Here is a 27,699-nt window from a genome sequence, read left to right on the forward strand (position 1 = left end):
TTCCGTTACAAATCGGGCACGAGACAACACGCATGTCTCTTATTTGGATCGTGACGTCACGAAAGATCCACACGCGGTGTCCGTGCAGAGTTCAGCAAATTTTAGAGGAGACTTTTTAACAGAAAAAACACTTATGGCCTCTGAAGATAACGATAACAGTGCCCCAGACTCCTGGGAACAAAGTCTGAATGATTCTCCTGAAAACGAATCGAGTTTGGATGAATTAAATTCTACTTTATCTTACTTAAATGTTAATGCTGCAGAATTCGTTCCTGGTCAAAATGTACATGCTCCTGAATTCGTACCTTCGTTCATGAAAGATCCTGAAAGTCTACAAGGTAAATTAATGTACAAACCAAATAAATGATAATAGTTTACATTATTGATTGTCGATATCCCAACATAGCTTGTCTATTATACATATTTTTTCCTGCTAAACGCTGCCTAAAAATACTGTTCTTCTGAAGATTTACTAGCATTGCTATTCCCAGTAGCTTCAGCGAAACCGACATGCTGACCACATTTTAATTGACGTGGCCATAAATACGGGGCCCCATTTTAGTATTCTTTTGATATGAATATGAAACACCCACTTTGTGTTCAACTAGTATATTCTTGTAATCTGTTTTTGGGCACATTATAAAGATACCTAAACATTTATATGTATTCAGATACTTCTTTGCTAATACATTTAAATTTTATTTTTTTAAAGGCATCTGAACTGAACGGTTTTCTTTTTCGTTTCTTTTTTTAATGTCAAACTGCTATTATTTTTAGTTAAGAAAAAGTAAGTCCACACACCCATTTGTTCACCGGTAATAAACGTCAGTTTAGTATATATTGATTCGTGAATAAATTTATGGCTTTCCCCTTTTTTTAAATATTTATATATATATATATCACATACATTGATGTATAGATAAACGAAGACCTAATGAATAGTATTCCCATAACCGTTTTAGAATGTGCCATAAGTGTTTTAATACTTGGTTTTGGATTAAAAGTAATTCCCCCCCCCCTCGAAAGGATATTAGCTACCCCCGTCCTTAGAACCTTTCATGATTGAAATTCTTGAATTTCAGGTACATGTGTTGAAATGTAAGAATTTATACGCGATGTATTTTTTCTCCCCCCACAGATACTGTGAAATAGTTTCTGGATAACGCTAAGTAGATAGATACATTAATGCGTTACAGAAAATAAGCTCTTGGACTAGTTGACTCTGGGGAAAATTTTCAAACACGATTTTAATTCAACTATATTGTTTTATATTTCGCCAAAGTATGGTGACCTAGCGCGATAATGAAAGACCACCTGACAATTCCTGAAGTGCTTTTGTTACTAAAGCATTTAAAAAAAATTTTTTACAAACCCAAATGTAATTTAAAGAATTTAATCGTCGACAATTTAAGCAGAATAATTCCGAAGGGGGCAATTTTCAAATGTCTGAACTTGGGTTCTATAGATATTAAAATTGTAATGATATCTCGTTTATATATATATATATATATATTATATATACATATATATATACGTGTAACTAAGAATAGTATGTTCAATTTGAAAACCGTGGGTTTATTTTGTATTCCATAAGGTAGCCATTTGTATCCATATATTTCGATTTTCGTCTCTTTCCTTCTTACTAATAAATGACCATTTTTTAAGAATTAAAACTGCAATCGCCACATTTTATTTAAAAAAATATTAGAAGTGAAGTAAATCACTTGAATTTATAGCTGTAGCAGAATGTTATGTATTATTTTTTTAGTGTGATAAATTATTTACATTGCTCCCATATTTAATATTGAAAAGTAATTTTTTATGCAGCCTGCAGCTTTTAATTATGTTGTTTGCATATATTAAATGTTAATGTTTCCTTTTTCCATGGTTTCCGCTGTCTCAACAAGTAAATTGTTTAACTTAAAAGTCAAAAAAATGTAATCTCATGAAGAAGCTACCATCTGGTCTCGTGTTATATTAGCCTTGCCGAAATATTCCCATCGTGCTTGTGGCAGCCTTTTTTATTCTCTCTCAGAATTAAATTTGATATATCAAGTTTTTGTAATAGATTGTCGATTTTCATTTCTACATCATAAATCGTTTCAATATTTAAAACTCATCTTTTATTGTTTGAACGTTATTACAATACAGTTTTTTTTTTCGTCTGATGGATGCATGTGTTATCAAGAAAGAAAAAAACATCTGGTGATAAATTCACCAATAAATTCAATATTAAATCGGATTTTAATATACTATTTCGACATGGCCTATCGACTCGCATTAGATTTTTAAAAAATATTCCCTTAGTTGGGCCGCCAAAAAAAAATAACCGTGGGATGGGGGGGAGGCTTTTACGCGGTCGTTCGACCTGCTAGAAATAGCAGTCATATTTCCTTCAAAACACGCCCTGTCCTTTTAAAAAGGGGACACAGACGTGTATCTAAAAGAATCTAATCCCAGATATATCCTAAACAAAGATGGGATGGTCGCAGCGTGAACGCTTCGTGTCTGCTCAGTCAGGGCTAACCTCGGGTTAAAAACATCTGAATTTTCTGCACCGTATATGAAACTACGGTTGCAAGAACCCAAAATTAGATGCTTTTCGCAGTACATCTGTCGAATTATTAATGTTTCAGCTACTATCCTGTAATGTCTTAATTGTTCTTTCTAAATTATATTACTGGGCAATGCCTATTACTGAGATTGCTGTTGTTGACTCAGTTTTTTACCAGTCAGCCATTTTCACCTGTAAAACGCCAATAAGCAAGTGTCCACTCGTGTTAAATTGGAAGATGATAAATACCTCGGATATCTGCACATATCCAGTACCAGTATATTCGGTATCCTTATCTGTTCAACCGTTTTGCTATCTTAAATGCGATACTACAATATCTTTTGATTTGATTTGATTTTTACATTTTATGAATGTGTTCCCAAGAACTTGAATTCCCATTTTAAAATGTTGAGCTTAATAACCCTTTACACTCGTATCTTTAAAATATTCCGATTAATGTTGGACTTCTGACCTGTTCTAATAAAGGAAGGGGAACTGGGTTTCAACCGGTTTCTTACTTGTCGCTCGCTTATTCTGAGATTGAAATATTTCAAGATGGTAATTCTTTCTGAGGTGTCATCTGTTCGTTTAATTTCATGTGTAATATGACTTTCTTGTAAACACGTTCTTTTCTGTTATTTTCATTGATATAATAGTGAAGAATGTAACAGTTTACCCATTTTCGTAGACACGAAATAACATTCAAAGTAATGTTTATAGCCCTAAGCTAGAACACTAGAGTTACAACTGGTCTAATCGGTCGAGTACCGGATTATCAATCTGTTTCTTTCTCATCACTGCTACGTGTTCGTTGCCTATACATTGTCAGTATTCCAGCTTACTTAGCCTCAAATAGGTGCCAGTTAGAATAGCAATAGATGCACACAATAAAATTTACTGGTATTTCGTTAGTTTACTGAACTACAATGTAACAAAGAGAGGAATGAACTGCTCTGTAAAGTTATGTGATCCCGAGTTACAATATAACGGCAAGGTCTTTAGTTGTGTCCCAAGCAAGGTTTTTAGTGAGTTGTCATACTGTACTCCCATACAATTCGTCCCAGCAGGTATGAGTGTGCAGTAAGGTTCTCAGGCGAAGGTATTGCATAACTGAAATATATCTGTAGATTGCATTTAGTCATTCAGTCGACTATTTGCATGGAATGGGATTGCTTGATCAGATCTCATTTAGGGGGTTAGATTCCAATAGATATAACATTATCATTGCTATAAATACTGTATATATACTATAAATACGGTGGTGGGAAGTTTGTTTCCCAAACACGTGGCTTTTTGGTTCAATCCCAATTTGTGGTACCTTAAGCAAGTGCCTTCTATATTCTTAGGCCAACCAAATCCTTGTGAGTGGATATGGTAGGCAAAAACTGGTGGAAACCTGTTGTATATGTGTGTGTCTGTCTGCTTCCATTTAACATAATAGTTGTGAATGAATTCTATTGTCAAGCAAGCAGTGCCGTTTGTTTCCAATATTCTGTGGAAACCTGCTTGACCATGAAGTAATATTTCTCTACATGGAAACGGGTAAGGAATGGTAATAAAAGGGCATCCAGTTGTAGGAAAGCTGCTTCAAATTCCATCTGACACATAGAAAAGGGGACATTGAAATGATAATATAAGGTTGTCCCAAAAGTTCGTAGAAAGTCTTGGAAAATAATGGTCTTTATTTTGAGGAATAATTTTTGTTGTTTTTGTTAGTACTTGGCGAGTAAAAATTCAATTTTCACAAGTGTTTACGAACTTTTGGGACAACCTAATACTTATAGTCTTTTGATCATCTGGTAGTTTCTGCTGAGATTGGAGATGAGGAAAATTACATATTGCAGAGCATATGAATTCACTCTGTATCGTAAAACATTTCTAACCTTGCTATTTGAAACCCAATTTGTAGTTGTAGTCCCTAAATTCAAGTCTAACAAACTGGTCATCAGAATTTCAACTTAGTTTAGTTTTATTAAGCTTTGGTGTTGTTTATGCTTTTTTTTTTATACTGTCTACATGAACTGATAAATACTAACTTGCATTGCTGTGTTATAATTTCTAACCTAAGTATAAAGACAAAATTTTGGAGGAGTACAGTTGATTACATCAACCTTAGTACTTAACTGTTAACCTATTAATACTCAGAAGATGAAAGGCAAAGTTTACCTTTACAGGTTTTGAACATATAAAAGGCTAGAACAAATATTGCAAGGCATTTTGTCTGATGCTCTCTTGATTCTCTAATCCATTGCCCTAACATTACTGTGTTATAAAGGTTTGTAGACATAAATATGCCACCAAGTTTTTTTTTATCTTTTAAATTTGAACTGTTTTAATTCAACCATCAGCTATGCCAAATTTTAATTTTGATAACTTTTGTCATTCATAGATGATGAAATGGATGACAGCAATGTTGGTAAGTTTTTTGGGTTTTTTTTCTCTCCTTAAAATATTTGTCGTTTCAAAGACGAAACTTCTTAATTCTAATCAAATTATTCATTTTGGTAATTCAGTAAATTGGGTGAAATTGATGTAAAGTTTATTTTAGATAGTGTATTGCAACATCACATTAATGAATAGCATTTTTGATATAAACAATGCTAAATATACTTTTTGTATCTTTATCCATTTATATGCATGTAAACGCATAATTGGATCCTGAAGTAGTGATTATCTTTTTCCAGATTGCTCAGTTTTGAAGCATGAGTAAAAAGAAAACAACAGTTTGTCTATATATAAAAAAATTAACATCTTGTTTAGTATTGATTGATGGAAAATCTATTACTTTAAAGTTAGAATTCAAATCTTAATGCTTGTGAAACATGGGCAATAAATACTTAATATAAAGAGGATAAAGTTTGGTTTAATTGCAAATTCTGCAAACTAGAAAATAGGCTGAATGCTAGAGAACTATGTATAGGTACAATATAAATACAAATGACTGAGCTGGAGGTATGAATAAAATAGTGAATACCAAGAAAATTTAAGACAGGTTTTAACCAGCACTAGTCAACTCTAACAACTTTTTATGCATCTTCATTCATTGACGTGATTCATCTTTGCACAAGATGATACTTTTGGTAAGTGTATGAATGACTAACCTTTTCAGATAATTGCCAAATGCATGACTTTGGAGAGTGGGGATAGTAGGACAGGACCCATGCCCTCAAGGCCCCTGAAGCTGATAAGCAGAAGCTATTTTCTGACTGGAGACTTGGGCTTGAATGCTTAGTGCAGAGTGCACTCCACAATTGTACCCAATGGTCAAATGGTAAGGTTTAGTGGCCAATGGGTTAAATCTATTGGAAGATAGATGGTTTATTGCTAAAAAATGTCTTGGGAAGTTGGAAGGTGAAATTCAAATTATTTTGAATCCATGTCTTACCTATTTCACTTAAGGGTTCTAACTTTCATTCATTTGTGAATTACTTGCTTGTCTAAATTTTATATTCAATTGGGTTATTTTAAGATTGCAAATAAAAATTTTGTCTGTGGGATTCCAGGCTTGGTTTTACTTTCTATCATTTGTATTAGGAACAGACAGTGATAAAACCATTTTGTATAACCATTTCATTTTAATTCTGGATTTAAGGTGAAAGGGTTGAAAACATTTTAAATCCTCATCATTATTAGCTTTAAACATTTATTTTCAATACTGGCAGGGGTTAGATGGTTTGTCAAGATCTGACAAGTTGAGGAAGGCGAGGCATATGAATTCATTTTGTATAAAAAAAAAATTTTTTTTAATTCTGATCTTACTATCTAAAAACAAGCTTGTAGTGATGGTCCCTGGATTCAGGTCTAACAAAGGATTGTTAGAATTTCACCATAATTGTGCTCCAATGTCTACTTTGGCATGGTTTTTGTGGCTGGATGACCTTCCTAATGCCCGCCATTTTATATAGTATACTGGGTCTTTGATCATGGCAGCACTAATGAAGTTGCCAGTTTGGCTGAGCTACAAAGTTTGGAAAGTTAAGTTAGTTTTCTGTTTCCTTCCTCTTATTAATAAATAAAGTTAGCTCGTCTATTGTTAACTCAAAATGAGTAATTGCTTCTGCTATCATTTCTAGAGCACAAATTGAAACAAAAGTTGTAACGCATATGCCACTTTATAGTATTTAATTTGATTTGGAATTTATGTTTTTAATTTAGATTATCTAAAAATGTTGCTTAATTTCTTCCATTTTGTATAATTTTTTGTTAAATATCTTTTAAGCTGATGACTGGGCTGACAATGTTGAAGATGAAGAGGAAGAAGAAAAGTCAAACAATGCTGTTGAAACAATGGAAGTTGAAAATGTTACCATTAAACCAAAACGGAAAAACAAAGATATAGCAGCACCAAGTGTCAAGAAAGAACATGTAAATGTTATTTTTATAGGTCATGTAGGTAAGTATTATAAAATGTTGTATAACTGATCGAATTTAAGTATATTGCAATTTTTCTCAAGTAATACTTTGAGAACCTCTCACTCTTGCTACACATATATAGTCTGTGTGTAGATGCAGGCATGGCTGCATGGATAAGGAGTTCTTTTTGTTAACACATAGTCAAGAGTTCTGTTGCACTAAATGGCACCTTGGGTGTCTTCTACTTCAAATTCAGGTTGGCAGGAGCCTTGTAACTGAAATTATTAGACGGAGACTGGACAGAAGCCTGCTGTATGTGTGTGTGAGAGAGGGGATTTTTACATTCCATGTCCTTGAATGAAAAGTGTTGATCAAAATGTGACATTTGTCATTCCTTATTAATACATTGTCCTCAAATGGAGTAAAAAGAAAATACATTGCTTGGGTGTAAAATAGGTAATGAGTAGGATCAGAAGAGATATCTAGCTTGTAAAACAGCATCTGGGTACATATTCAACTAATTCATGCTAGCATAGAATAGTGGTAATAAAATTAACTATGTGTGTGTTCTTTCTCTTCTTACTGGGGTAACCAAGTATCTCCTCTATAGTAAGACATTTATCTCTATCCTTCTGTTATGCTTCAACCAGCATGAAGCCACCTCCCTCAGTACCACTCCCTCTCCTGAGGAGTCTTTGTCTTGCAAGTTACTTGGTGGCCGTGCTGGTGCCATGTAAAAAAAAAAATACTCAATCCACTCTGTAAAGTGGTTGGCATTAGGAAGGGCATCCAGCTGAAGGAACATTTTCAGAGCAGACAGTAGTGCCTGGTGTGGTTCTCTGGCTTGCGAGTTTCTATGAAACCATCCAGCTATTGCCAGCATGGAAAGTGAATGTTAACTGATGATGGTATATATACATACACAAACACATTCATACATGCAGCGATATGTGTACACATAGTAAACTTAACAAACATGAGATTATAAATGCTTTTGTAATAAGATGGGGTTGATTTGTACAAGCCCTAATACTTTTAATTATAGGCTCAGTTGACTTTTTAGTAAGGATTAAAGTAAACATGCTAAATATACCTCATTTTTATATTTGGCTTGCAAGATTCTTGATGTGAACTTCTGTTGAAACAGATTTTGATGTATCTCAGTTCATTATGCTAGTAATACACACACACACTTAGTAAATTGGTTAAGTGATTAACCAATATTTGTTGGCATAATGACTCTACTGAGATACAAGTAAATATATCTGTTAGCCAAGATATACAGTATTCTTGATACAATAGCATGATTTGTGCTGTAAAGGATGTTTGGTAAAATGTATTGCATAAATTACCAATTATAATTTGATCGTTAAATTTGAATGTTTTGGGGATGGGTTATATTATTATCATGGAAAAATAAGATTTGGGATTTTAAGTAATATGTAAAGAAATGTTGCCATATATTTCATTGTTTTTATTTAATTTAGCACCTGTAGCTTGTTTAATGCAATGAATATTGTTAGTATAGATTACTAACAAGTTTTGTATTGCTATCATTTTAATCTCATTAAATTTGTTACTATAACCATGAGTAATTTTTTTTTCCTTCATTTCATCTTTTAGATGCTGGAAAATCCACGATTGGTGGTCATATAATGTAAGATTTATTTTTATCTTGTTTTCATTGCTGAAAATATAATTTTTATGATATTAGGTATATCTGTATTCATATTAGCAGTTTGGCATTCTCAACAGATTTTACTATTTCTAGTTATGTAAATTTATTGGTGAATGGCTTCATAAATGAAGTTAATTTTTAATATTATTTTTAAAAAACTGATTTGTAAGCTAAATTAACTTTGACTTTTTTTATATAAATTGAATAGTACTGCAGTGACATTGAAGAATTTGAGCTTCAGTTGTAAAGGAATGAGAATGAATGTTGGTATTTATTGTTCAGAATGACTGAAAATTGAAATTCATGATAAGATGGCTTGGATATAAATGTCAGATATTGTGTCTTCCAACTACTCAGAATTTCTACCTCCTGTGTTTATAATTATTTTTTATTTTAAACATCAAAATAGCCTCTTTTTTTTATCATAGTTTCTGTTTAAGTGGGTCTAATTGAGAGTAATTGAAAACAATATTTTCTGTATTCTTTATTTACAAGACAATTATAATTTATACTACACAGGTATTTGACTGGCATGGTGGACAAAAGAACTCTTGAAAAATATGAAAAAGAAGCTAAAGAAAAGAATAGAGAAACATGGTTAGTTATTTCCTTATTTTTATTATTTGTAATGATAAACCGCTATAGTAAAAGGTAAAGACCCCCTTCGGTCAAGAAGGGGCGCCACCAATTTTGTCAAAGAAAAGGCAAAGGTTGAGAAAGCTTGGCACCAGTGATGTCTTGACTTATTTCTACAGTAGAGTGAACTGGAACAACATCAAATGAGTGTCTTGCTCAAGAACACAACACTTAGTCCAGTCCTGGAATCAACCTCATAATTGTAAATCTGACTCTAACCACTAAGTCATGCACATTCACACAGCCATTCTATGATGATAATGTATATTGCATAGCCGCTATGACTGAAACAAGTAAAAGAATACACCATTTATATGAAAAGTGCTTTGATTACAATCAGTGTGCACATACTAAAACAGATGAATACGCAGTCTCATAGACACATATGTATGGGCAGGTTTCTTTCAGTTTCTGCCAAATTTTACTCAATGAAGACCTATCAAGCCAAGTGAAATCAGTCCTAACAGATACTAATGTCTTACAACTAGCACATAAAGGTGCCCATTACACTTGGTGTTGTTGGCATTAGGAAGGGCATTCAACCATAGAAACCATGCCAAATCAGGCTGGCATGTGGTGCAACCCCTCAGCTTGCCGGCCTTGATCAAATTGTCCAAACCATGCCAATATGGACAACATTCAATGATGTTGTAGAGGGCACCAACCAATATCACCCACACAGTGGGGCTGATCTAAACATGATTTCAAAGCAAGCTTCTTAGCTACACAGTCATGCATGCACTTAAGCCTTTAGTGTTTAGATTAAATGTAATGCTTATCTATTCACATTGTTTTGAGTTAATCATGAATTATCTTATAGCTTCAAGATTCTAATAATGCAGTAGTTTATTTTTCGAAGTGGAGGTGTGCAGGGCCAGAGTTGGCCAATTTGAACATAAAGCAGATTGAACATTTTGGGCTGGATATGGCTGCTTTAAATGCTAAAGGATTAAATTTATAACTCTTTTTTAAATCTAAATGGCTTCTTAATGGTAACCTATTTAAATAGAACAAGTTTATTATTAATCCTTTAGTATTCAGATTATTCTGGCAAAAATGATGCTTGTATATTTATATTGTACTGAATTAATCATCCATCCATCACCTTGTAGTTTAAAGATTTCAGTTATGTGATTGTTTAGTTTTAAAATGACATCATAGGGTAGGTGTGAGAGGCCTGATCTCCGTTTCAATATAAAACTGGGAGAATATTTTGGCCGGTTTGAATGCTTAAGGGTTAAAGAACCTTTTTGAAGCTTGACTCAGTTCAGTAATACCGTCATCCAGCAATATTCAGTGTTTAGATTGGATTTTGTAAAGTAATATCTTTTATAGAAAAGATCTTGTACCCTTCGTTATGGTTAAACGGAGCAGATCAAAAATGACTTAGGTCAAAAGTTGGCAAAATAATCATTCGATGTAGTTATTATAATTGAAGTGTATGCTTTATGAAAGACATTTGGTAGGGACATGATGCCTAGGTAGGCAATGCCTACCTTGAATAAAATAGATCAATAGCAACATTTTCCTTTTATGGCAAAATATGCACCTAATTCAATAAAATTATGACGGTTACTCTGATTACTGTGCATAAAGTGCAAAATATTTTATTTTTTTGTAGATTAGGTAGGCATGATTCACCCCAGCTTTTCAATCTCAGTATTTAAGCTATGCATAGTACTGCTGTAGTACATGTGCTGAGTACACTCCTACAACATAGTTTTCTTTGTACTGTAAATCTGCCTTCAACTCAGTTGCGCACCTGTGTTTTGTTTATTTTTTGTGTTTTACTACATAAAGGTCACCCACCAACACCTACCTTGAATAATTACTGACATGAGTTACATATTTCTAAAATGTCTTGTGTAAGCACTTAATTTTGAAATAATTGTTATAAAATTTTATAATTTAATTAAACGAACACATGTGAAATATCCCCCCCCCACACACACACTTCCATAGATTTTGTTTCTAGGCTATACAGGAACCATATCCTTTCTGTGAAATATATTGGTTTTTGTTTGTAGTTACAACCAAACTAACTAAGCAAAATATTACTGTTTTGTGTTTTTCTTTTTTCAAAGGTATTTATCCTGGGCTTTGGATACAAATTTAGAGGAGCGTGAAAAGGGGAAAACTGTGGAAGTTGGACGAGCATATTTTGAGACTGAAAAAAAACATTTTACCATTTTAGATGCTCCAGGTCATAAAAGCTTTGTACCAAATATGATTGGTGGTGCTGCGCAAGCTGATATGGCTATTCTTGTGAGTCTCTCTTTACTTTTTTCTCTTTCTTCTCTCTTTCTCTCTCTCACATAACATTTTGTGATATTTTATTTTATTTTCATCTTTTAGGTGATTTCTGCCAGAAAGGGTGAATTTGAAACTGGATTTGAAAGGGGTGGACAAACAAGAGAACATGCAATGTTAGCTAAGACGGCTGGTGTGAAACATTTAGTTGTTCTCATAAATAAAATGGATGACCCAACAGTGGAATGGTCAGAAAAACGGTACAGTAGCTTATTTATGTTGGTAGAAAAAGTTATTAATGTCTTAAATATTAGCTTCTATTTCATAGCATTCAGTGAAAAGGGAACTGTCAAATGGTCACTTTTTGAAACAGTAGAAAAGCTTTGCAATTTGACTTTATCAATCTAATATACATTGAATTTATGAAAAAGGGAATTGTTGCTATGAATGGGTACAGATTTTGTTAAATACTAACCTGATAATCTTGATCATAAAGTGTATTTTATTTTTAAAAATTTAATTACATTTACCATCCGAACGTGGTCGTAGCCAGTACCGCATAGACTGGCCTCCGTGCTTTGGGGACGTAACAAACACCATCCGATCGTGGCCGTCCGCCAGCCTCATCTGGCACCTGTGTCGGTGGCACATAAAAACACCATCCGAGCGTGGCCGTCTGCCAGCCTCGTCTGGCACCTGTGTCGGTGGCACATAAAAACACCATCCGAGCGTGGCCGTTCGCCAGCCTCGTCTGGCACCTGTGTCGGTGGCACATAAAATCACCCACTACACTCTCGGAGTGGTTGGCGTTAGGAAGGGCATCCAGCTGTAGAAACACTGCCAGATCTGACTGGCCTGGTGCAGCCTTCGGGCTCCCCAGACCCCAGTTGAACCGTCCAACCCATGCTAGCATGGAAAGCGGACGCTAAATGATGATGATGATTAAACTGAAATATCTTAGTTTTGTGGTAAGAATTTCATTCTATATTTGTGTAATATTTTTTTCATATTTAGTTGTGCTCCAAACACAAGTTTGATATTTAGGTTTTAAACTCATATTTTACTACTTATTCTTTAAATCTTTGGTTACTTAACCCTTTAGTGTTTAAACTGGCCATATCCGGCTGAAGTTTTCTACCTATTTTATGTTTAAACTGACCAGATCAGGCCTTTAACACCTAACCTACATTGACATTCTAAAATTGAACAATCACGTCATTGAAACCTCAAAGCTATAAGATAATGCATGATTAATTAAAAACAATTTGAGTGAAAAAGTATTACATTTAACAGAGTAATCTGAACACTAAAGGGTTAAAAAGTAAATGGAACCTAGGCAGTGTGTTGTTTGAGATAGGTTAACAAAAGGATTAATTTTACAGCTTTTCATTGCTTTGGATTTTTTTAAGCTTAGGAGATTGTCTTAATGAATCTTGTTGCATGTTTAATATTTTAATTTGTTACCACAACTGTTTCATAGATTTGGAGATACAGAATCTCTTATTAACATGTGTATACTATTTTAATTATGATGCACTTGAGTATTTTTGAAAACTGAAAATATAAAGAACTTCTTTAACAAACTAAATTATAAAGGCCAGATGTAATTCTAAAAGATTACGATCCAGTTGGTAATTAGCTATATTGGGTTGTCTGGAAAGTTTTTACCGATTTATAGTAGCTTACCTTTCAACTTATTTTAGAATACGGTTGAGTTCATAAAATAGGATTTGACTACACCTCCATTTAGAGCATAGTTTAAGCTATCTTTTCATGGAAGAAGGTTTATGTTCCTATAACCTGTGTTAGTTCTGTAATCCTTTAAAATGGAAGAAAGTTCATTTTTGGTTCTTGAAGCTTTTATTTTTCCGTAAAGGAATATGCACAGTTTAGTGATGTTTATTTATCCAAAAGAACTGTACAGAAGTGGTTCACAAGGTTCCAAGCTGGAGATTGTAGCCTTATTGATAAAGAGCAATCAGGCAGCCCATCTACTACAGATTATGACCAAATTAAGTCGTTAATTGAGAATAACCCACATTCCACAACCTGAGAATTGGCAGAAAGCCTCAACCTATCAAAATCTGTCGTTCGTGAACACCTGGTAAAGCTTGGGTACACAAATCACTCCAATGTTTGGGTACCATGTGAGTTGTGTGAGAAGAACCTTTTGGATCGCATTTCCATCTGTGATTAGCTTTATAAACGGAATAAAAACGCGCCTTTTTTAAAGCAAGTTGTGACAGGTGATGAGAAATGGATTATCTACTGAAATGTTCAGAGAAAGCGATCCTGGAGTAAGCGACATGAGCCACCCCAAAAGCAGGTCTTCACCCTAAAAAGGTTTTGCTTTGTGTCTGGTGGGATTGGAAAGGAATTCTGTACTATGAGCTTCTCCCAAGTAACCAGACAATTAATTCTGAGAAATACTGCACATAACTGGACGAGTTAAATGCAGAAATTCAAGAGAAACGTCCAGAATTCGCCAACAGGGTGTTTTTCCCAACATGATGATGCAAGACCACATGTTTCTTTGGGAACCAGACAAAAATTGCTGCAGGTCAGCTGGGATGTGTTACCCCACCCACCATATTCACTAGATATCGCTCCTTTGGATTTCCACTTATTCTGGTCTCTATAGAATAGTCTTAATGGTAAAAATTTCAATTCCTTGGATGCTGTAAAAAGATACCTTGATGAATTATTTGCCATGAAACCACCTCGATTCTGGGAAGAGGGTATTTTCAAGTTAAAGGAAAGATGGAGACGCATTGTGCAACAAAATGGTTCATATTTGGTTGGTTAAAAATGTAATGACCTTTTTCTTTCCTTTAAAAATCGGCACGAACTTTCCGGACAACCCAATAGAAACTCTTTAATTTCTGTTTACTGTTGATTTTCATTGATTAAAATATCAGTTCTGTTATGAGTGTGATTCTTGTATGACTAGACCAGTTTGAGCTTTGTATTGTCTTTAATGGATTGGAAAAACTTAAGTGGATTTTTTTCTTTTTCTTATAGGTACAATGAATGTCATGATAAGCTTATACCTTACCTAAGAAAATGTGGCTTTAATCCAAAAACAGATATTTATTTTATGCCAGTGTCAGGATTAACTGGTGCTTTCCTTAAAGATGTAGTATCAGAAGAAGTATGTCCATGGTTCCGAGGGCCAGCATTAATCCAATATTTAGATGATATGCCCTCACTAAACAGAGCTTCAGATGGCCCTGTAAGAGTGCCAGTTGTTGATAGATACAAGGTATTATTTTTTTTTTTTTTTTCCACCACCCCAAACTCTCAATTATGTTATATTAGGAAAATGTTCACGATGACTGCAATTAAAATAGTATAGTTAGATTTTTTAGAGGTCAGAATTACTTAATGATGGAGTACTTAAAATATCCATGTCAAACTGAAATAGTTGTGTGTTAAGCAGTTAAATTGTAAACCATTATCCATGGACTTCAGTTCACTATCCTACATACTCCCTATGGAAACCACTTGATCTCAAACCATCTCTGCTCTCCAGGCCTTCCAATTTCATTTATTATATGTTGTGTGTGCCTATATAACGTCTCTCATTTGAACATGAGTGATAAAAACTTACAGCTGCTCAGGCTCAGATTTCCTTTTCCAGTCTTGTTTCTTTACCATTTCCTAGCCACCAACTGTTCACTGTTTTGTCTCTTAACCCTTTCATTACTATATTTCTGACCAAAATACACCCCTCATGAGTTTCAATTAAATTCTAAAATAATCATGAATTTAAACCAATTTCATTAAACAACTGTAACTTTTTTTTACTTATCAACATATGATATTTGGAACATAGTTGAATTTAAGGCACAGAAGAACAGGTGTAACATTAAGGTGAAAATAAACTGAAATACTGGAATTTACTTTTGAAGAAAACTAGAAAATTAAATACAGCAACTAAATGAAATATACTCACACACATACATGAATACACAGGAGCATATATAACAAAGATTTACAATAGAAATTAAATCAAAACTTGTCACTCACCTTACAGGTAAATTAAAATAAAAAGTAAAACTAAGTAAATTTGAAAAATATTTATACACTCTAATTATACATATATACAAACAATATTCACACAATATTTCTGTGATGGAAATTTGTAAAACACCCCACTCTACATACTGCAACCTTGCAGAATGCACACTGGGAAGATGTTTCAACTGGCTGTCTACTGGGAGTTTTTCTTTGTTATTTTTTCTAATTTATGTAGATCGGCTGAACTCAGAGGTATATCTCTCTGGCAGGCTTTGCTTTTCCTTCCTGCAGTTAATTTTCTTTGGAGGAATAACCTACATCTGCTCGGAACTGCAGATGGTCGCACCGCTTGCAAACCCTTAATTGCTTTTTTTATATCCAACGGCAGCCCTTTTCTACTAGCAATTACTGTAGCACATGTATACGTTGCCACGGCTTTTAAATCCACTGCAAGTTTGACCAAACTAAAAGATCAATAAAAAAAATAATATATGGCCCTGGTTATGGTATGGAAGTGATAAATTCCAGACTACATCATACCCTAGGCCATGCTGACTAACATTATTGTCTCTTTTCCTCATATAAAAGCTAAATCCACAGTAGTACCCAGTATTTGCTTCACAAATTTTCCAAACTCTTATACCCCACTATACCCTCATCGATGAATAAGTATCTCTCAGAGTTGTTAAATGTTTTATATGTATTTTGAACACAGTCGATGAGGTGTCTTCTTTTAAATAAAGGATCAAAGTTTGGTTCTCCATGTACTGGGGTACTGCTAGTGTCGCTCACATGTAAATACTGGTTCAGTTTCACAAATTGTAATCGGGTCATAATACTGGAAACTTACTGATTGCTCCAGTAATTCTAGGTAACTGTCTAATCCCCATAATAATATTTATGGCAAATAATGCCCGTATTTCATTTATGGTTGTAGGAAACAACAAGCTATCTTTTTTTCCAGCTTGTTTACATTCTGTGTAACGGTTTGTTTCCACAGTGATCGCTTCAAACAAGCATGCTGGAAAAAATTAAAAGAAAAAGTCTAATGGTTTTGCTTCCTGAGAAAGACTATTGGTAGATTCTGTCTCCTCAGAAAATTTCTTAATAAAAACATTTTAAGTTTTTACTCCATTCTGGTGTAAAATCATCCTTGCTATCGCCACTTTGTTTCTTCAGAATCGCTGCTTTCGGTTTCGAATGCAGAAATATCCGATTCATTTTTGTTCACCATGTGCTTTTGTTGAAAAGCCTTCAGATTTGGAATCACTGCTTGATAGCATGAAACTCCTCTCCATTTTCGAAGTTGGAAAAAATTAATGCCAAAAAAGTCTTCCAAAATTCACCGAGTTCAAATATCATGCCAAACAGTGTCGGATACAATGACTCAACTGTTTGCAAAGTGAAATCATGTGTTTTAACAAATGTACTAACGAGATTTGGGTTCAGTTTTACTTTTAAATAACAATGGGTACTCTTGGCCGGGTTGGTCTTATGAACCAAAAAATTTTTCAGTCAAGTTAGTAACGAAAGGGTTAATTTGAACATGTATTTCGATTCTAAGATGAATTCAATGCACACAACTCCAGGTTGTTCACTCATCCTTTTATTTCACCGTCAGGGAAGCAATTGTGAACAGCCTACCCATTGCCCAAACAAAGATTCTGAATGAAACCGTTCTAATTACTTTCTCATCTTTTGCCTCTTAATTCTGTCTCCTTCAGACTACTGAATTAATTAAGGCAGTCTACATAACATTTCCCTGCTGTTTTACTTTTTGATGCTTAATTAGAACTCCATCAGTTCTGTGTTGACAGCTCTTGATAATGTACTTCAACCTAACAAAACAGATATGAAAATGCTTAATATCCCTTCACATCTTTCATCCAATGGAAAGTGCATATGGTTGTGTGGCCTGCTAGAAATAGCAAAGTCTCTCTCAAATCCTTCCCTATCATTGAAAAGGGTTCATCATTTATTGTTTGTTGTCCATGCTGGCATGGGTTGGATGGTTTGACTGGGCTGGCACACTGGAAGGCTGTGCCACATCCAGTGTTCTGTAATGTAATATTATATACTCTATCTGGGGGTTAAACTATGAAAGGGCGTGTCTGGAATTCCTTTGATCATAAACTAGACAATAACAGATGCCCTCTGCAAGTGATTCACTCAGAGCTGTACAACAAAAAATTCCACCTGCAACACCTAAAAGATTTCATCCACCAAAACATTGCTTGCAAACTCTTACCTCCTAAATTGTAGACAAGCCTTTCTAGTCCTTTGCCAAAAAGATTTCTGATAATCTGAGTCCTACTACTTCTCAAAAATATCTCCTAGAGCTATATAACATTTACTGTTCCATGTTTGCTTGTGGGCTCCACTTATATCCCATTTCTTAAAGCTGGTTTCTTGTCACTATATCACATTATCTGATGAGATTTTCTCTCACTCATGTTTAACACTGCGAATACTGCATCCCAAACATTATGCTTTCTCTTTAGAGCCAGAAATATATCAACTTTGATAAACTGCTGATGTTCTACAAAGCAACTGCTCTGATATCTAGTGCTATTATACATACAAAAACCACTTAAACTCTATCAGAAAATAAATGTCAGGTTGATTATCAAAAACTTGTTACAGTTACTGGCCTATTAATGCAGTGGCTTCTGAACTGAGAAGTTATTCATTGCATTCCTTTCATTTCATCATCCTTGGTATATCTTAGCACCTTAATTGTATTGTACTTTTTTTCTGTCATTGTTAGTTGCCATGGGCACCTATTTGTAAAATTCTGCTCTCGGGTTATGTTTTGCAGAGCTCTAGTTTGAAAAGTAAAGGTCTGAATAAATATATTTATATAAGTTCATTAAATCCTGTTAGATTTCTTTGGAAGTGTTCTTAAATATTTACATTTGTCAGTAATATGTGCAAGATTTATGGGTCCCACCTACCCAGTGCACTTTTGTTTTATTTGACTTATGTAAAAGTGAAATAAGTATGAAAGCAGTTTGGCTTCACTGAATTAGTGGTAGACAAATATACCTCGATTTCATTTTAGTGTGAAAAGGTTGGATAAGTTAATGTCAGATACCCCACCTTCAATAAAATATTTTACATGTTTTTCTTTATTTTTTTCTTAATAGGATATGGGAACAATTGTTATTGGAAAGGTTGAATCTGGCAGTTTATCAAAGAATCAAACTCTATGCCTCATGCCTAATAAAGTAAGTATCAATTTTTTCATCTAAATGATATGACTAATTATTTAGATGTTTCAGTCTTAGAGAAATTTGATCTGTGACTTTGTACTTTTTTATGAGAACTTTTTTTGTCCAGAATAGTGTTACTACTTATGTGCCATTTAAAGTGCTTATCAAAAGTTTTTCTCTCAAGGTTGCACAGATGATTTTAGTGGATTAAGTTTTTTAAAAACATACAATTAATGCTTTTTATGTGAAAGATAAATATTAATCATGAAACATCTAATTTATACCTATCATTTTGCTGAAGTTATTCTCAGCAGAAATTACAGCTGTTTTTCATGTTAAAAATTAGATACACCAAATATGTTAGTGATACATCTATCCGATGAAATGTGATACATTTGAGATTTAAACTTCTGATATTTTATCATTTCAGGTTCCTGTTAAGATTATGCAGTTATGGTCTGATGATATTGAAACGGATGCCACTAGTGCTGGAGAAAATGTAAAAATAAAGCTTCAAGGGGTTGAAGAAGAGGTAGCATACTTTTATTCCTTGTGTATTCATTTCAGAAATATCTGATTTTCAGCATTTTTCATATGTAAATCTTTGTTTTTAGTTTTGTATGACTTGATTGCACCAGCTTCATAACGAAACATTGCAACTTGTCTTGATGATGTCAGATTTGTTTCCTTACAAAACATATGACCTATCCTGTTACATTAGAATTTCTTGGACTGTATTGTGTAAATTAAACTTTTGGTGTGAATTTCAAAGTAAAAGTACACACTAAACTGTTCAGATTAATTCCTTCATACTATTTTCTTGTTTATGTGGAAGTATTCCCATAATTTTATATTCTATATTTTCTTTTATTTAGGATGTCTCTCCGGGTTTTGTGATATGTTCTCCAGATAATGTATGCCATACAGGGAAAACATTTGATGCTCAGGTTAATATTTTAATTTTGTCAATTTCTAATTTATATAAATTTTTATACTGTTGAATTTATTATATAATTCTTTTGCTAGAATTTTATTTTACATGTTGAAAAGAATGATAAACTTCAGTTAGATATAGTATGTCTTCTTTGTCTTAATTTTACAGATTGTCATCTTAGAACACAAATCTATTATTTGTGCTGGTTACAGTGCTATTCTTCATATCCATGCCTGTGCAGAAGAAATAACAATCAAAGTAAGTTTGATTTTGCTTTCACTTTCTCTCTCAGATCCTGTTTTAAATTTTCTAGAAGTAATTTTGTGTTGTTCATTAAAGTTCTCTCTCTTCATATAGATATGAACTGGTGTTGCCCATCTACCTCTTGTCCAGCATAAAGAATCATTCACATATTTTAAGTTCTCCATTCATTTCGGTCTTAATTTGATTTTCCTTGTCCTTTAATATCCACCTAGATGTTTCTTGTAATTTCGGTATTTCTACATCCCTGTTCTCAAAATAAAAAGTCATTTATATTTGCAATCTGTTTACCTATTTTGCTTTCCATATTTGTATGGTTTGGATAGGTCCTCTCTAACAGTGCCTTGCTAATTGTTGCATTCTTTGGTCATCTTTATGAGGGCCAGTTTTCACATATCTTTGGTCTTTCTCTTCACAGTTTTTACCACTTGGATTTCCAGGCACTTCTTTACCTAGCTGTTTCCATGCATACCCATTTTGTCCTTTCTAGGAGTGTTCTCTTTTGCACCCATCTGATTCCTCTACAGTTTTTTCCTCATCTCATATGTATCACATTGATCATGTACACTTAACATTTCACATCCAATAAATCCTGCTGGCTTCATTTCTTTCCAGTCTTCATACACAAGCATACATAACCCCTCGTGTCTGAAGAGTCCTCTTGTGGCAAGCAGAGTAAATAACTCCTAAACTTTTCCCATTTTCTTATTGTGGCTGCTATGCTTTCAAAGTAACTTCCTTCCCTGCTGATAAGTTCATCTAGATCAATTGTTCTCAGACATGCACCAAACCTTAAAAACTGGTAGTGGGTTTTTGAGAGAACAAATTTTTGTCCATAATTCTTTCTCAGTATATGGTGTTTGAATAAAATCTTGTTTTTTTTTGACAATTTAGAAATAATTTGAATTGGTTCTGAATCAGACCTTCTGATGCCTCAGAATGAGTCTCCTGCTGAATTTTAGAATTTTTATTATTTGCTCTTATTGAGCTAGGGCCTTAGGCAATAACTTATTTCATATATTTGCTTCTAGTGTTTTTTTTATACAAGACTGGAATGTCATTTTTGTATCCTCCAAGTATGGATTTTTCTTTTACTACAGGGTGTTTTAATACTGTTGTTTCTTACAGTGATGCTTAAACATTTTTTTTTTTACTTATTCATCTAATTTTTACTTTAAAAGCTCTTCTTAAACTAATGGTTTAATTTGTGGAGTGACTGTCTAGACTTTTTGTTCAAATATACTCTCATAAATTTTTTTAATTGTAATCTTAAAGGGTAGATGTACAATGGATTTGTCTATTGTGTTTGATCACAAACAGCAACAGACTAAAATTTATACCACTATGCCAATTTACATTAATCAAACTACTACCATTAGCAATTTTTATTTGTGTTATATATCCAAACATTTTCTTTATAGCATTTATTATGTTTGGTTGACAAGAAGACTGGTGAAAAAACTCAACTTAAACCCAGATTTATAAAACAAGACCAAGTTGGCCTTGCTCGAATACAAGTGAATGGTGGGATGATTTGCTTAGAATCCTTCAAGGATTTTCCACAAATGGGACGGTTCACTCTTAGAGATGAAGGTAAAGTTATTTGAGGCTTTTATTTTTTATATGATATATTGTCTATAATCTTTCTGTATTTATAAAGTACCTTATATTATTGAATTGTGATGGATAATGTTCCTCACTTGGCATATAAGTTGAGAGTTTTACTTGTCAGATATTAAATAGAATATTCCTTTCCTTTTTATTAAATTTGTTTCTCCCTATTATAGTACTTTGATGGGGCAGGGAAGAGATTCTGAAAAGTTCGTGTTTAAAGGGGAAAAAAATTGTGTTTTCAGTGTGGATGATATTGCCAAGTTTAGCATCATTCAGTATCCAGACATGATGCTAAAATGTATAGGCTGAAAACTGTGAAAGAATAAAGTATTCAATCTGTAGTCAGTTTTCTGGTTAGTGGAAATTAAGATTTGTATATCTGAAGTGTTAACACTAGTTGGGTGCATTTGTCTAATTATTGGGGGGGGGGGGTAGTTTGTCTTTACAGTGGACATTGAGTTTTTCTTAATAAAGATTTATGGTGTAAATCATAAGAACAATGTGTAGATATGAAAGATGTAGAAGATAAAGAATTTTTCTCAATGTTGTCTTACTCTCAGATCAGATTTTGGATACCAATGTCACATTGCTTGATTTTCTGTTTTGAAACCTCTGTGAATAGTATCTGCATTTTTCATGATACTACTTTCTTTAGTCAAAAGAGGAAAGAAAACTCCATACCCTTTCTAGGATCCTCAAAAGTGGTGGCTTAGAAGCCATTGTAACAGAATGGACTATTACATTGGCTGTGATGGTGTGACACCCAAAAACAAGAACATTCTGGTCAAAGAGCTCCCTCAATTTCCATCTTACTTCTGAGGCTATTGCAGAAGATACTTACACAAGGTACTGCACAGTGGGATCAAAGCCCAAAGCAGAATTCCACAACAACTCAGTCTGTATTTCGTTTTTGGTATTTTTATTTTCCTAAAATTTTCATTGCATCTAACAACCTTTTCAATAGTCTTGACTCTCAGTTTCTATTGCTTCCTCAGTATTCTGCGTTTTATCTTTTTACTGTGAAGAGGGTTTGAAGTCTGCAGTAATAAATGGCCTTGAGGCCAGATAGAATGGGATTAACTCCAAATAGAATAGTGAACCGAAGCTGGAGCAATTGGCTAAGCGCTATAAAGATATATATACAGTTATGTAGGCTAGTCAATAACTTCAGCATTTTTTCTTGTTAAATAGCAAGTTATGTAATGCCTATGTTACAACAGACAAGGGACTGAATATGTAGAGAAGTGCCCTATATCACTTGAATTAACCGGATTTTGAATAATTTTACTCACAAAGAATAAAATTCAAATTCTATAGAAGTACTGTAACAAAGGTTGAATATTGAATTTGCTGGGAGTTCATGTTGTAATCAAATCAGTTATAAAATTAAACTTGAAATTTAAGCTTAAGACTCAGAAGTAGATACTTCCCAATGCTTCACTTTTAATTTCTATAAAATTTTAATCACTAAATGCTGTTTAATATGTAATAAAATAATCTAATCTAACTTGAAATATTTATAAAATGGTAATGTAAAACATTGTAAACTAAAGCAAAAAAGAGCTGTTTCAGTACGCACAAACTGCAGAAAATTTGTTCAGCTAATGTTCCTAATATTTATGGTAATGTGCTGCAGTTGAAAATAATCTATACATTAAGTATACGTGCAAGTATTGCAAATTATTTTAACGTGTATATCTTATCAGGTTTTCACCAATTTTTGTATGACCTCAAAACCTTTTTTCCAAGTTGTCAAACCAGTTTAGTCTTGTGGAAAAGTTTGGAAAATCAAAGTTGTACATATAATAATGAGGGTAGTGTGTGCCAAAAATTCTTAGTTATTTCCCTTTATTGATTTTTTTTTAACATGTTTGTTGATAAAAAAAAAAAAAATAAGCACACTACTATCATTGTAATATGGCTGCTGTTGCTGAAAAATAAAAGTAAATAACTTCAAATTGCAACAACTGAACATGTTGTATGGATTAGAATATTGTCCTTAGAAATAAATCTTCGTTGTTTGAACCAAACTTATTGATAATCGGAAATCAAATCTATCAAAATGTAGTGCTCTTTTATTGGTGATTGCAATCAATTTTGTATGATGAATGTTAAAATTGACCTTGGCAAGATTTGAGTTTAGAATGTTAAATGTAATCAGATACGAGTATTTTGTATAGCTTATGAGTTACATTATCTGCCTGCCAGATATAAATATGGATATAAATAATTGTACACATATTCAAATGATGGGTTTGATATTCCTGAAAAATGCCTTGTTGGCTTTGCTTTTATCACTCTTTGTTGATAATATATGATCACTGCTCTCTCACATTAGTAATTTATTTGGTGTATGAAATCTGTCCAAAAAGAAGCTTTTTTTTTAAAGAATTTATTTACTTGAATTAACTTGGTTTGGACTGCTACAAAAATGGTTTCATCTACAATTGGTGCACCGTTCTCATAGCAAATTTTCTGTTATCACAGTTGAAATAAGAACATCACCTTTACTACTCAACATTTGTTGTAAAGACATTATCACTGGGGCCAGGAGCCTTTTTAAAGGTGTGTGGTGATAACTACTCTATATTGCATTACAGTATTTCCATTTGACTGTACTTACCTTACTAGTAATAAATTACCATGTTTACTTCAGGAACATAGTGATTTTTCTTCCACATAGAAGAGTAAGCTGTTCACATAGCCTTTGTGTGAATTGCTATAAAACTGGATTTTGACAATTTAAGTAGCCCTTATAACTAATCAAGCTTTACTCTTTGTGGTAATCTATGAGAAATAGTGCATGAGCAACTAATGTCAAGCCAAGGATTCTTCTTAGGAAGATATAGTGATGCATTGGTAGGCTAGAAATGAAGTCCTAAATTTCTTGTCCAAAACATTTCCAAGAAACTGACTTTTTATAAGCTAAAAAGAAGTTCAGTGGTGTCATTGTTCAGTCATGGTAAGTTAGTGGCAGATATATTTCTTTTCAATCTAACATACGTGAAGGACTTTCATCTTTCTGTTCATATCTGATGTATCCAATATCTCAGAGAAGCTGCTATAAATGCAAACTTTATCTGTATCATTTTTTGTGTTGGTGCTGAAAGCTCTTATGGTTGATTACGGTATGCCATTAATAATTCTTTGTCTTCAGGGTTTTTTTTTTATATTTTCCTTTGTATACTCAAAATCCTGAAGATAACCTTCAAATATATCTTTAGGATTAGGCGGCGAGCTGGCAGAAACGTTAGCACGCCGGGTGAAATGCTTTACGGTATTTCGTCTGCCGCTACATACTGGGTTCAAATTCCGCCGAGGTCGACTTTGCCTTTCATCCTTTCAGAGTCGATTAAATAAGTACCAGTTACGCACTGGGGTCGAAATAATCAACTTAATCCGTTTGTCTGTCCTTGTTTGTCCCCTCTGTGTTTAGCCCCTTGTGGGTAGTAAAGAAATATGTATCTTTAGGGTTAGTTATGTGCAAGGGAAGTCTCATATTGGTATTATATATTACAAATATATGCCAGAAGTCATTAGTAACAATTGTATGTTTTACAGTTAGTACAAGTTTCCGTAAGTTGGTGTGCCAACCATTTAGGGTATTGAATGTATTTATACCTGGTGGGAATAAGTTCTACTCATCATGTTTGAATGACATTCAGCTGTAAAAATTGCTCAAACACGATAATACAGAAGACATAGTTGTGCTCAGTCATAAATACGTTAACTAATTGATACCAATTTGGAATAATAGAATATCAAATGAGGGTTGTCAGATACACAAAGAAAAATGTCCATATGTTTTTGTTTTTTTTTTTCTTTGCCACCTTAAGTGATGCATTTACTTTCCATTTGAATTATCCTTTTAATCTATGAATTCTGATGGGGAAAAATTCTTTCAAATCTACTTGTTATAAAATTGATCATTTTTGAATTTATGAGGTGTGCTTAATTTTATATATTTGAAGTATATAAAATGTGTCCCAGCGTTTAAATACTGTAATCTTTTTAACAAGTTAGTACTGACTGATGTATACATCATGGTTTTTTAAAACATTTGCTGCAGTATATCATTTCATTTATATGGTTTGTTAATCTTGTTCTCATAAACTGTTAAACGTTTTGTAACAATTGCTTTTCTTTCTGACAGGTAAAACTATTGCCATTGGAAAAGTTTTGAAAGTTATAAGAGACTAAAATAGAAAATAAGAATACATTAATGTATTTTGGAAGAACTTGGGAAGCCAACACTCATAAATTCCTGTTTTTGGAATGGGAATGTATATGATGAAGTGGTACGCTAATTGAAGACTGACATGAACAATGTAGCAAACAGCGATGTTTGCATAGTTAAATTCATGCAAGAGAGCAGTTTTTATCTGCTGTCTGTTAATAAAGAAATAATAAAGGAAATTTAAATTACTATGAATCCTTCCTAAATTAAGACATTTCTTTCTTCAGCACTCCCTCCCATCCCCATTCATGCTTCCAGTCCTAAATTTCATTTGTAAGGTCTTTTAGCTTCTCATTTCTTGTTTTAAAAATTTACTACCATTTCTAACAGTAACTTTACAGTACATAATTTTATTAGGGGTAATTTTAATTTGAAGTATTTTAATTTTATAAATTAACTACTGTAGTATACAAAAGCTGTTGCAAGTAACATATTTCACGTAATCCTTGTGAGATCAATACAAAATTGCATAAACAGCCATAAATCGACTTTTTACTATTAGATTGGAACAGGTGTTTTGAGAGCCAGACTACAAACTCTATGGTGTCCAATTCAGTGAGGTCCCGTGTGAGATTAAATCCTAAAAAGATTCATTTTTTACCTTTTAATCCCTCCAGGATCAGTTAGATATCTGCCAGTTACATTCTGAAGCTGATGAAAATGAACTGGGTATCATTAATACAAACCTTGTGCCTGATGTAAACAATGTTTACTAGCAACATCTATGAGGTTGTAAGCAGTAGTCATTTTAGCCCCCATTCTCTTTAAACATGTTTTCATTTGACTACATCATATACTCACTACATGGGTTTTATTATAAAATTTTTAGATCCAAAAGCGGATTAGTTTCAATGATGACAGTTTTTAGGATGCCTTTCTCATCAAGAGGCTAATGCTTCAACTTGGTCTTCAGCTGGACTGCAAACCATAGCAAGCCTTGCAATTTTATCTCTCTCTCTCTTTTTTTTTTTTTTAACGTCTATGCTTAGCAAGAAATCTAAATCTAATGGGTTTCTAGTGGCTCTATTGAATGCCTATGCAAATTATCCTGTTCCTTATTCTTATGCAAGAGAATACTACATTTATTTTGAAACCTCCATAAGAATTTTTTTTTTTTTTCCTGAAATTAATATTGTTAACTGGTGATAGCTGCAGTTACAGGAGGTTTATGATTCTTTACAAATTATTAAATGAACTTGTTATTAAAAATTTGAGCTTCATTATTTGTTGAAACCTTATTTGTTTTTCCAAGAAAGGGAAAGACTTTTTGCAATCACCTGAATTATTTGACATGTTTACTATTTAAAATTTATTTTTATAATAGTTAACTCGGTTAATCTTTAAAGTACCAAAGATTTTTGTTTTTGTTCCCTCCCTCCAGATCTGATAAATGCTGCCTGGTCTTTTTAATTTGGGGAATTCAATATACCAGTCTAAACTGCACAGCATAATCTTCTCAGATTATGTCTCATTTAAAGATAATCTTTGCATGTCAATTGGTTATAGTTCCCATTTGCCTCTCTCTTTCTCTGAACAATACCCTCAAAGATTTTGTTGGGTTTAAAACTTTGGTCAACCCTCCTATATGGCTCTATTGTTGAGAGCTATCAGGTGTTGCAGATATTCTTATCTAAAGCCTAAATTTTACTACATAAAAAAAATTAGAAAATGTTCAAGGAAACACTTGGTCCATGAAGAAAAAAAAATAAAATTAAAAGCTAACACAGTTCTTGTTTTTTTTTTTTTTATTTTTATAATAGTTGAAACCTTTGAATTTTGTATGGAATGTTATATTTAGAAAATATGTCCAGTCATATAAGTTCTCAACATTTTAGGGGAATGGTGTTTTCTTAAACTCCATACTGATATTGTGAATCCAGTTAAACACTTGAAGTTAGGGTTACTGATTCCAGATTCGAATTAACATTCACTTAATGAAATTAAATTGAG

General features: G+C 33.3%; 1 protein-coding gene and 1 long non-coding RNA gene across 2 annotated transcripts; both read left to right on the plus strand.

The window, feature by feature from the left end:
- The first annotated feature begins 18 nt into the window (after window positions 1-18).
- On the plus strand, window positions 19-27,473 carry LOC115211656 (eukaryotic peptide chain release factor GTP-binding subunit ERF3A). The gene is made up of 14 exons (XM_029780293.2): window positions 19-338; window positions 4,944-4,970; window positions 6,774-6,947; window positions 8,531-8,564; window positions 9,105-9,182; window positions 11,306-11,486; window positions 11,577-11,731; window positions 14,493-14,733; window positions 18,638-18,718; window positions 19,134-19,235; window positions 19,579-19,650; window positions 19,806-19,895; window positions 21,320-21,491; window positions 25,666-27,473. Exons 1-14 carry the CDS (start codon window positions 134-136, stop codon window positions 25,710-25,712), a joined length of 1,659 nt encoding a protein of 552 aa, XP_029636153.1. The 5' UTR covers window positions 19-133; the 3' UTR covers window positions 25,713-27,473.
- Window positions 21,506-22,876, plus strand: LOC118763610. Its single transcript, XR_004999368.1, has 2 exons — window positions 21,506-21,853; window positions 21,948-22,876. It is a non-coding gene; the product is annotated as an uncharacterized LOC118763610 (long non-coding RNA).
- Window positions 27,474-27,699: the final 226 nt, after the last annotated feature.

This window comes from Octopus sinensis, linkage group LG5, assembly GCF_006345805.1.
Source record: "Octopus sinensis linkage group LG5, ASM634580v1, whole genome shotgun sequence".
NCBI lineage: Eukaryota > Metazoa > Mollusca > Cephalopoda > Octopoda > Octopodidae > Octopus > Octopus sinensis.